This window comes from Elgaria multicarinata, chromosome 23, assembly GCF_023053635.1.
Source record: "Elgaria multicarinata webbii isolate HBS135686 ecotype San Diego chromosome 23, rElgMul1.1.pri, whole genome shotgun sequence".
In the NCBI taxonomy this organism is placed as follows: Eukaryota; Metazoa; Chordata; class Lepidosauria; order Squamata; family Anguidae; genus Elgaria; species Elgaria multicarinata.
In genome coordinates this window covers 5,618,532-5,630,564 of record NC_086193.1, presented here as the reverse complement: position 1 = coordinate 5,630,564, position 12,033 = coordinate 5,618,532, and the positions used below count along the sequence as shown (strand labels likewise).

The window sequence follows — 12,033 nt, the reverse complement described above, 5'->3', positions numbered from 1 at the left end:
GGGGGCTGGTCCTGCTGGATCCGGAGGGCAGCCCCCCGACTTCCAGCTCGGCCTCCCCGGTGGAAATCTTCGGGGCCTTCCCGCCCCACCTGGGGCACCCCCTGCCTCCGCAGCACCCCCTGCTGGCCGGGCAGCTGGGCATCGCCGGCAACCGCAAGAAGAGCATCAACATGACCGAATGTGTCTCCGTGCCCAGTTCCGAACATGTAGCTGAAATTGTGGGCAGGCAAGGTAAACCATCCGCATCCCCATCCCCATCATCATAACAAGAGTTGATCGTCCTCGTCCTCGTCCGTAAACATTACAGGGCTGTTTTGCGCCCACGCCTCCTTAAAATGAGTCTGGTGGTGCAAAGGATGGAAAGACCCGGCTGGCTTTTCCCTATCTCCCACCCACATTTCATTGTCAACACACACGCACACACACACCCTAATAACTCACCAACCTGCCATGTGGGCTTTTGAAATCTGTCTCTGGTTTGGCGGGGTGGCAATAGCTGCTTTTACAATGGCATCTTGGCATCCGTTCTGATTTAACTTTTATTATTATTATTATTATTATTATTATTATTAAAAAACTATTATTTGAAGTGCATCGGATAAACTCCCTTGAGGATGGAAGCAAGCTCGCTTGCCTGTTTTTAAAATGGGGATTTGTGGAGGCAGGAGGCCATGGGGATATAGCCATACTTGGGGGGGGGGCTTGGAAACTGAGAACCAAACCAGAATTCCCCCCACGTCAATTATCAGTTTTATATAAACGTACCTTAACCATTCCTAGGATGGTTAATGAATATTGAGAGGTTAACTTCTCTGCACCCCCAGACACCTACTTCTTGTGTTTATAAATGCAACCCACATCCAGGTTCTAGGGATATTAAAATCCCCAAAGCCAAGAAATGCGATCATCCCCTAGACCTATCCCATGTTGCTTTAAAAAGTCTCTGTTCTTTTGTGTCATAGCAGTGGGGAAGGTTTCAAAAAGCACTTCAACTTTTACAGTTGGGGCAAAAAATAGAGTCAGTCTTGAAAGCATATATATTTGTCTTCCGCTAGGTGTGAGAGAGGTAAGCCGGGTCTCTTATGAATTATATTTCGAGATCGCTTTTTTTTGTTTGGAAAAGTCAAGCGGCCACCCCAGGCTCGCTTCAGCCCATGTGCAAAGTTTGCGTCTTTGTCAGAATTCCTGTTAACCCCTGCCCACGAGAAGAGGGGCAAAATTGACCCACTTTCTTGAACCTGCTGCAAAAGGGATATATAATCTTGATGGGGCCCTGTTGTTGCTATTGTGGGTTTGTGCGTGTACGTGTGCGTGTGTGTGTGATTTGCTCGCTCAGTGTGTTTCAGCCTGGCGTTTTAGTTTTAACTTATTTTAAAACCAAATTGTGCTTTGTGATGAATGGCTGTATAAGAAAGGGAGGGAGGGAGGCGGATTTCCCCCCCCCCCCCCGCTGCAAAAATTGGCCACAGAGAGGACAATAGGTCAAACAGTAAAGCGGTGATTCTGTTCGGCGCCTTGGCTGTGATGGTGTATTAAAGCAACCGGCGTGCACCAACGTAAAACTTGCCAAAAAGGGCCCCTTCCTCCTTTACAGAATGGAAACTGTCACGACACGGGAGTCTTTGGCGGTATTCAAAACGTGCACAAAATGTACACCGGATCTGGACCTTCCTGTGCAGGCTCCTTTTCCATATGGCATAATCTTTCTCCCCCCTCCCCGCCCCGGCCAAACTCCCTATAGAGGAGAAACGCGTCATCTATAAAAATGCCAAGTTGCTGTATAACCTGTCCTGTTTTTCGAAGTTGTGGTGTCTCTCCACCCCACCCACCCCTCGTTGTAAGTGGGGCAGCATGTCTGCCCCATTGTTCGCTTTGTTAGCTGAGACCATGCTGTGTTGAGTGTGGTGACATCACACTGCTTGTTTCCTATTGGATGGTTCTGGAGGCGCCCCCTCTACCCCCTCCCCACCTTTAGGCCACTCCCAAATTATATTAGACCACGCATCTCTTTTTCCAACTTTTTTTCCTGCTTTCCCCATCTTCGCAAAGATCAGTGCTTAATTTCTGTTTGTAAACCTCACTCTCGCTTTGGAAAATCCTTCCCGGTATCATTGGCACATGAGAACATAAGACGTGCCCTGATGCTGGATCAGACCAAGGGTCCATCTCGACCAGCACTCTGTTCACACAGCGGCCAACCAGCCATCGGCCAGGGATGAACAAGCAGGACATGGTGCAATCCTTCTCCTCCTCCCCCTCCTCCTCCTCTTCCTCCCCCTCCTCCTCCTCTTCCTCCTCCCCCTCTCCTTGTCCTCCTCTTCCTCTTCCCCCTCCTCCTCCTCTTCCTCCTCCCCCTCCTCCTCCTCTTCGTCCTCCCCCTCCTCCTCCTCTTCCTCCTCCCCCTCTCCTCGTCCTCCTCTTCCTCCTCCCCCTCTCCTCCTCCTCTTCCTCCTCCCCCTCTCCTCCTCCTCCTCATCCTCCTCCCCCCTCTCCTCCTCCCCCCCTCTACTCCTTCTCCTTCTCCTTAAGAACATCAGAAGGGCCCTGACGCTGGATCAGACCAATGGTCCATCTAGTCCAGCACTCTGTTCACACAGCGGCCAACCAGCCATCGGCCAGGGATGAACAAGCAGGACGTGATGCAACAGCACCCTCCCACCCATGTTCCCCAGCAACTGGGGCACACGGGCTTATTGCCTCAAATACTGGAGAGACGCTGTGCTTGCTCCGTGGCAGGGCAAAATGCCCTCTGCACCTGCTCAGATGTTTCATTCATTTATTTTTATTTATTTATTTATTGCATTTTTATACCGCCCAATAGCCGAAGCTCTCTGGGCGGTTCACAAAAATTAAAACCACAATAAAACAACCAACAGGTTAAAATTTTAGCACTTTTATCCCGCCCTTTATCCAAAAGAGGCTCTCAAGGCGGCTTACAAAAAAACATTTCTTAAGACGTTCCCTGCCTACAGGCTTACAATCTAAAACAAACATGACGCAAAAGGAAAGGGGATTGGGAGGGAGGAGGAAAAATGTGACTGTCCCTTCAAACGCCCCGCGAAGTAGTAGCAGCTGTATTTATCCGTGGGTGCTTCCTGATCAGGGACTCCGACACTTCCAATCAGAATGCTTTGTGCAGCAATTCTGTCTTATTTGTTTATTTATTTATTACATTTATATACCGCCCCACAGCCGAAGCTCTCTGGGCGGTTTGCAACAGTTAAAAATAATAAACGTTAACAAGTATACAAGATTTAAAAAACCATCAGAAACATAAAAACAACAGTATAAAAACAGCAGTATCCATTTAAAAACAATTCTGGGGTCCATTAAAAACAAACTTAACGTTGTTAAATGCTGTTAAAATGTTAAAATGCCTGGGAGAAGAGAAAAGTCTTGACCTGGCGCCTTTAACAATGTTGGTGCCAGGCGAGCCTCATCGGGGAGATCATTCCGTAATTGGGGGGCCACCACTGAAAAGGCCCTCTGCCTTGTTGCCATTTTCCGAGCTTCCCTCGGAGGAGGCACTCGGAGGAGGACCTTAGATCTTGAGTGCAGTGTATGGGGAGGTTCTTTTCCTTACGGGTTGTCTGTGCGTTCCTTGTGCTGTCTGGAGCAAAGGCGTTGGGCTTCCGGCTCAGAAGCGCAGACCTTGGGATCCAAATGATGAAATTGGGGTGGGGGCGTGGGAGAACAGGGACGCACCGAGGGAGGCGGTTGCCCCTCTTCAAGAAGCCTTGCCCCTCTCCCCCCATTCATGTGGGAGGGGGACAGGTTGCTTGCATCCCTTCCTGATGGGTTTTTAATCTGTTCCTACCTCACCTGTTCCAGGGTGGAGGCTGAGGCAAAGCGAAATCGTTCTTTTCAAGGGCAGTAACAATGAGTTGCGGGAACAGTGGCAGAGTACGATCAAAAAGATTTCGCCCCGGTCAGGATTCGTACGAGCGCACAATTATTGATGGGCATGGCGCTTTTTCAACTGTATCATGAGAACTAGAGCCTTCTTTGCTTTTAAAAAATATTTTTTTAAGAGAAAAGGTGAGTTTCTCGGGCGGAAAAGGTCCTGCAGCCAGCAGAACGTTCTGTGGCTTTCTATGAAATGTGTGTCAGCGGGGTCCTCAAACCTCTCCCAGTTAAAAACGCCCATAACTCCAACCTTCCAGCCTCATTTTAAAATATCGCTTCTGCCGTGAGCTTCTTCTGCGGCAAGACCAGATGCTCTGAGTCCCCCTCCAACTTTATTTATTTATTTTTATTAAATTTATATACCGCCCCATAGCCAAAGCTCTCTGGGCGGTTTACAACTTCAATATGTGGACTGTGATACCCCCTTTTGGGGGTGCTGTAATAATCCGTAAGGTGATGTGTGTGGGTTTCTCATAAGCCTGTCTTAAAAAGTGGGCACTTATGCATTTATTTTTAAGGTGAGACTTTCCTCTATACCTTTTGACGCTCTTTATCCCAGGCAGCTATTAAGAGACAGAACTTTCTGACCTTTTTGCATTTCTGCCTGCCCACTTGCTGTTGAAGACGCAGAAATTTTATTCTTAAAAGCTGGCCGCTAGGGCTTTTGGGTGCCAGAATATCACCGTCCGTGAGGAATGATTCAAAAGCAGCCACTGTGTATGAGTTTTAGCTATGTGGGGTGTTTACAACAATCCATCAGATCATAAAATGCAACATAAAAATATAAATATGCAAAATTCAAAATCAACTCAGACAGCTAAAAGCAGTTTCAGTAGAATACTAGGCCTGGACAGTCTTAACCTGGCGTCAAAAAGATGATGGTGTAGATGCTAGGCGGGCCGGAGTGGGGAGCTTGTTCCACAGTTGGGGGGCCACCCCTGAAAAGGCCATCTCCCTTGTTGCCACCCTCCAAGCCTCTAGTTGTCCTGTCTGTAGTTGCTAGCCAAAATAATTAATTGGGGCGACATAGCCCATTATTTATTGCTTTATCCGTTCTATGCCTCTCCCCAAATGAAATTTCTTTCGATGCATTGGTCAATACGTGATATAGTGGCATGCTTACTTTTAGATTAGTATGAGTGTAAACATCCTACCAACTTGCATTATTTGCAACAGCAGCTAAGAAAAAGCGAGCCCATTTCTCAAAGGAAGTGCCCAAGGATTACAAAGCCAATGATTTAATCGGCATAAGCCAAATCAAAGTAACTACCAAACGTTTTTATTTAGGATTTATTTTAGCTCTGCCTTCTGTGTTGAATGAGAATTGCAGGGCTTCTGTTCTCCACGTTTTATGTCTTTGCTTCTGATATTTTTACTACTTTTGTATTGTCTTCAGGGGCAGACTTTCCCCAACCTGATGCCCACCAGATGTGTTGGACTGCAACTCCCCATATTCCCAGCCAGATGGTTGAGAATGATGGGACTTAAAGTCTGACTCATTTGGGGGGCACCAGGCTGCCCTATGCTATGGATAAGAGAAGGCAGAGGGGAGACTTGATAGCACTCTTCAAATAATTGAAAGGTTGTCACACAGAGGAGGGCCAGGATCTCTTCTCGATCCTCCCAGAGTGCAGGACACAGAATAACGGGCTCAAGTTGCAGGAAGCCGGATTCCGGCTGGACATCAGGAAAAACTTCCTGACTGTTAGAGCAGTACGACAATAATGGACTCAAGTTACAGGAAGCCGGATTCCAGCTGGACATCAGGAAAAACTTCCTGACTGTTAGAGTAGTACGACAATAATGGGCTCAAGTTACAGGAAGCCGGATTCCGGCTGGACGACAGGAAAAACTTCCTGACTGTTAGAGCAGTACGACAATAATGGGCTCAAGTTACAGGAAGCCGGATTCCAGCTGGACATCAGGAAAAACTTCCTGACTTTTAGAGCAGTATGACAATAATAGGCTCAAGTTACAGAAAGCCGGATTCCGGCTGGACGACAGGAAAAACTTCCTGACTGTTAGAGCAGTATGACAATAATGGGCTCAAGTTACAGGAAGCCGGATTCTGGTTGGACATCAGGAAAAACGTCCTGACTGTTAGAGCAATATGACAATGGAACCAGTGACCTAGGGAGGTTGTGGGCTCTCCCACCGTAGAGGCCTTCAAGAGGCAGCTGGACAACCATCTGTCAGGGATGCTGTAGGGTGGATTCCTGCATTGAGCAGGGGGTTGGACTCGATGGCCTTAGAGGCCCCTTCCAACTCTGCTATTCTATGATTCTATCAGCCACAAATATTTGTTGTATTGATTACTATAACTCTAAATGTCAGATATTAGAGACAAGAAACGGTTAGCTTTTTGCCCCGATTGTGGGAGGCCCAGAGGCAAATCATAATAATAATAATAATAATAATAATAATAATAATAATAATAATAATAAATTTATTTGTTACCCGCCTCTCCCTCTGGATCGAGGCCGGGTACAACACAAATGCAAACGCCATAAAATACATGTAACTAATTAAAACGTTTAAAACTAAAAGCAGCACATTATTAAAAAGGCATCTTAAAATTCCGCTGGGTAGGCCTGCCGGAAGAGCTCAGTCTTTATGGCTTTCTTCAGTTCTGGAAGACTGTTAAGTTGACGCATCTCTAATGGTCACTGTGAGAAATTAGATAGATCTCTGATCGCATCCATCAGGTCTGTTTCTTATGGAAAGCACCACAGCAACTCAGGCAGGCCGCTCTCTTCCGGTACCAACTTTTATAACCGTGGCTTTAAGGATAAATAATTAAAATGAATTACGTGCAGGGTCTGTGTGTGTGAGTGTGTGCGTGTGTGTGTGTGGTTTTTCTCTCTAAAAATAGCTGGCGTCCCAGCGCCCATCTGCAGTTTCACAGGGAGACGGAGTGTGTGAATTTGTAAGCAGGGAGACATCCTTGAATCAGCCAGGATTCAAAACACACACAACACAATTGTTTTTCGTCCCCCTACGGCTATGTACCCTTCACGATTAGCTCTCGTATTTGTACGCCCGCCCCTTTCTTCGGCTGCGTGAACGCCTCAGTTGTGCAGAAGCGCAGAACATCAGCAGCCGGATAGAGCCCTCGCAGTTCCGCTCCTGAAATGCGCCGCTTTGGGTAAAATCGAGACAAGCTTCTAGCCCCTGGCGTTGCAGAGACGGAAGTGCTTGGAGAAAAGCGGCCGCTGTTTTTCTGAGAAGCTCAGAAGAGGTGCTGCAAAACTGATCCAGCAAACAGATTTAGTGTCTTTTTCTTGCCTCGTTTTTTATTATTATTATTATTATTATTTTGGCAAGTCCCAGAAACAAGTTGAATGCTGGGAAATAAGATAAAATGTAAGTGCTCTCCTAACCTTTTTTGGAGGCCAGCTGAAGAAATTTAAGGAGCAGTGTAAATACCGCTCCATGCGCAAAGAGGAAGGTTTGCCGGTGAATCTGCATTTCTGGTTCGCTGGCATAAAGTTATGTGGGTGTAGATATACTGGTAGTAGCTCAGGGAAAACTGGGTGTGTTGGGAGTGGGCGTGAATCTACCAGATCCAAGCCCGCCTTGTTTCCCAACATGCCGATTGAAACAGCCTAATGCTACAACAGTCCTAGTGTGGCACAATTATTTCACTGCCATTGTAGTCAATGGGAGGAGAGAGAAAAAAGCCCTACACACACACACACACACACCTCCTGCCCTGGGTGCCGTGAAGGCAATGGGCCTGCTGTTCTGCCAATGGGTCTCTGTCATCCCCCTCTGCATAAAAATATGGTAGGATTGCTCCTCTGCTCATTATACAATGTATAGGAAAGGAAAGGGACCTCTCGTGCAAGCACTGAGTCATTACTGACTCTTGGAGGGACGCCAGCTTTCGCTGACGTTTTCTTGGCAGGCCTTATAGCGGGGTGGTTCGCCGTTGCCTTCCCTGGCCGTTATTCCCTTTCCCCCAGCTAACTGGGTACTCATTTTATCGAACTTGGGAGGATGGAAGGCTGAGTCGACCCGAGCCGGCTGCCTGAAACCAGCTTCCGCTGGGATCGAACTCAGGCCATGGGGAGAGTTTCGGCTGCAGAAACTGCTGCTTTACCGCTCTGCGCCACATGAGGCTTTTATATAATGTATAGTAGGGTGACCATATGAAAAGGAGGACAGGGCTCCTGTATCTTTAACAGTTGTATTGAAAAGGGAATTTCAGCAGGTGTCATGTGTATATATGGAGAACCTGGTGAAATTCCCTCTTCATCACACCAGTTAAAGCTGCAGGTGCCCTGCCCTCTTTTAAATCTGGTCACTCTAGTATAGCTCCTGCAGCTTTAACTGTTATGATGAAGAGGGAATTTCACCAGGTTCTCTCTCTATAAATGACAGCTGCTGAAATTCCTTTTTCTATGCAACTGTTAAAGAAACAGGAGCCCTGTCCTCCTTTTCATATGGTCACCCTAATGTATAGTTTGCAGGATTTCGGGCCTATGGACAGTTATTAAACTAGCAGCCATTCCACTAGGCTGCACAGAGGGATATGAGAGAGGAAGCAGGGCCGTTGCACTCGTCATGCTGAAAGACTACTTTACTTTTTCCTCTTCCCTCCGCATCCCTTTTTCCTTGCGTGCTGTGCCTTTTTAAATTGTCAAGCCTGCAGGCAGGGACTGTCTTGTTTTACTGATTGCTTGTATATCACCCTGAGAATGCAACCCCGTCTAGTGTGGCGGGGGCCACCTTCCTGGGCAGGTGAACCACCTCGGGGTCAAACCTCGGGGGCAGGAAGCAAAAGTCACCATGTTTTAGCTGAAAGCTCGTGCTGCCAGAAATTAAGCCTCGAGTGAGCCATTTCAGCCTTTTTTTTTTTTTTTTTTGCGAACCGCCCAGAGAGCTTCGCAAAAAAAGCTCTCTGGGCAGTACAGAAATGCAATAAATAAATAAAATATTTAGAGTGGAGGAAAACGCTGTGGAAAACCTGGGAAACCACTAGACAATCAGGTATTTATTTATTTATTACATTTATATACCGCCCCACAGCCGAAGCTCTCTGGGCGGTTTGCAACAGTTAAAAACAGCAAGTATTAAAAAGTATACAAAAATGTAAAACCGTCAAAAACATAAAAACAACGGGATCCATTTAAAACAACCGTTCTGAGGTCTGTAAAAAACAAACTCAGCGTTGTTAAACGCTGTTAAATGCCTGGGAGAAGAGAAAAGTCTTGACCTGGTGCTGAAAAGATCACAGCGTTGGCACCAGGCAAGCATCGTCGGGGAGATCATTCCATAATTGGGGGGCCACCACTGAAAAGGCCCTCTCCCTTGTTACCGTCCTCCGAGCTTCCCTCGGAGTAGGCACTCGGAGGAGGACCTTAGATGTTAAGCGCAGTGTACAGGTAGATTCATGTCGGGAGAGGCGTTCCATCAAGTATTGTGGTCCCAAGCTGTGTTAGGCTTTATAGGTCAAAACCAGCACCTTGAATTGGGCTTGGAAACATACAGGCAGCCAATGCAAGCGGGCCAGAATCAGTGTTATATGGTCAAACCTCCTTGTTCCAGTTATCAATCTGGCCGCTGCATTTTGTACAAGCTGCAGCTTCCATACCGTCTTCAAAGGCTGCCCCACGTCGAGGGCATTGCAGTAGTCTAACTTGGAGGTTACCAGAGCATGGACGACTGAAGCTAGGTTGCCCCTGTCCAGATACGGGCATAGCTGGGCCACCAACCGGAGTTGGTAGAAAGCACTCCGTGCCACCGAGGCCACCTGGGCCTCAAGTGACAGAGATGGTTCTAGGAGAACCCCCAAGCTACGAACCTGCTCCTTCAGAGGGAGTGCAACACCAACCAGAACAGGTTGAGCACCCGCCATCATGTCAGAGGAACCAGAGGTGTTGGGGGGGGGCATACCCATCTTGTATTTTATACCCATATATTGTATTTTATATTATGGTTCTATACTTTGAATGGTTTTAATTTTTGTGAACCGCCCAGAGAGCTCCGGCTATTGGGCGGTATAGAAATGTAATAAATAATAATAATAATAATAATAATAATAATAATAATAATAATAATACCCATCTGGGGAGGGGTGGATTTGGCCCCCAAGGCCTTTGGTTCAAGACACGTACACTAAGAATACATCTGATTTACCAAGATTGAGTTGATTGATCCCCTGACTAATGTTCCTTTTCCCCCCCTCCTCTTGGTCCTTTTTTCCAGGATGCAAGATCAAAGCTCTGAGAGCGAAAACCAACACCTACATAAAGACCCCGGTGAGGGGAGAGGAGCCGGTCTTTATCGTGACGGGACGGAAAGAGGACGTGGAGATGGCCAAGCGGGAGATCCTTTCAGCCGCCGAGCACTTCTCCATGATCCGAGCCACCCGCAACAAAGTCAACGGGGTCACGGGGTCAGTTTTGGGTCCTCCGAACCTTCCGGGCCAGACCACCATCCAAGTGCGGGTCCCTTACCGCGTGGTTGGGTTGGTGGTCGGCCCAAAGGGAGCCACCATCAAGAGAATCCAGCAGCAGACTCACACTTACATCGTGACTCCGAGTCGAGACAAGGAGCCGGTCTTCGAGGTGACGGGGATGCCCGAGAACGTTGACCGGGCTCGGGAAGAGATCGAAGCTCACATCACCATGAGGACTGGCTCCTTAATTGACGTCAATGCCGACAACGACTTCCATTCCAACGGCACCGACGTCTGCCTGGACGGGCTGGGGGGCAACCCGTCCGGCCTGTGGTCCAAAGCGCCCAACCCTGCCCGCCGGACTCTGTCCAGCTTGCGCAACGATAACCTCAGTTCCTTGGGCAGTGCCTCTCCAGCGCCGGAGCCGTACTTCGGGGGGCCCGTGGCCGACGGGGCCCCCAATAGCCCCTTTGGCTCCAGCGGCAGCTTCCCGTTCAGCGACGCCCCTGTGCTAGGCTCGGACGACTGCGATTTTGGGTTTGATTTCCTCGCCTTGGACCTCACCATGCCGACCACCATCTGGTCCCCGTTTGAGCTGCCAGCCAACCCGCTCCAGGCCTTCAACGGTTCTTCCGCTTCCTCCCAGAGACGCAACAGCAGTCTCAGCAGCACGGCCACGCCCCGGCATTCGCCGACCCTCCCCGAGACCGGGGTGGCTTTAGACCATCCCTTGGCCCGGCGCGTCCAGAGCGACCCAGTCAATGCTCTGTCATGGCTGCCAACCCAGGGCTCGCTCTCATCATTCTCCAACAGCACTGGCTACTCGTCTTCCTCCTCCTTGCCCGGGAGTATTTCGGCGACCTCGGGCTCCCCGACGGATTCCAGCAGCATCGACGGGGCCCGCAAGAACTCCCGCGAGTGCATGGTGTGCTTCGAAAGCGAGGTTATCGCCGCCCTGGTGCCCTGCGGCCACAACCTCTTCTGCATGGAGTGCGCCATGCGCATCTGCGGCCGGGCTGAGCCGGAGTGCCCCGCCTGCCACATGCCGGCCACGCAAGCCATCCACATTTTCTCGTAACCAACTGGGGCGGCAGACTCCACCCTGCGAAATCCTTTCCCGCTCCCTCCCTCCCTCCCGAAACATGGCTTTTTCAAACGTTTAACTGTTTATATCGACCTTTTTTTCAAAACTTTAAAGGAATTATTGCAGTGAGCGGGGTGGGTGGGAGGGGTGGGGAGGGGAGGGGGGGTGTCTAAGGCATCCCTTATGTCTTGCTTGGCTGAAAGTGAGATTTGAAGAGGGCAGGAGAGAGATGAAATACATTTAGGGGGAGAGGACGACGGGCGTGCGTGCGGGCGGGCGGGCGTGTGTACAAAAACGCAGGAAAGTGGTGCAGATTTTCCGATTGATGAATTAACATATTGTTTACAGACTAGCTTTAACGCTCGCCGTGGGCATGCAGGCCGGGCCGAGCGAAACGTTTGCCATTTCTCCCGACTTTTCTTTTCAAACCGCAGTATTCCTCTTTGCAAAAGAGAAAACAAGTCGAGCAAAACCTCTTGAGGTCCACGTGCACTTTTGAGAGACAGGACGAGGGTCGTCTTTTTTCTTTTCTCATTTTTTTTTCTTTCTATATGAAAACAACAACACGTTTTTTAAATTTTTATTTTTGGGGGGGAGTATGCAGTTATGTGACTGAATGTGTGTGTGTGTGTGCGTGCGT

At 48.8% G+C, this 12,033-nt stretch overlaps 1 protein-coding gene across 1 annotated transcript; it reads left to right on the top strand.

Moving 5' to 3' along the window:
• The first annotated feature begins 8 nt into the window (after positions 1 to 8).
• Positions 9 to 11,391, top strand: MEX3D (mex-3 RNA binding family member D). The gene is made up of 2 exons (XM_063146944.1): positions 9 to 231; positions 10,117 to 11,391. The coding sequence occupies exons 1-2, from the start codon at positions 171 to 173 to the stop codon at positions 11,385 to 11,387; spliced, it is 1,332 nt and encodes a 443-aa protein (XP_063003014.1). The 5' UTR covers positions 9 to 170; the 3' UTR covers positions 11,388 to 11,391.
• The last annotated feature ends 642 nt before the right edge of the window (positions 11,392 to 12,033 follow it).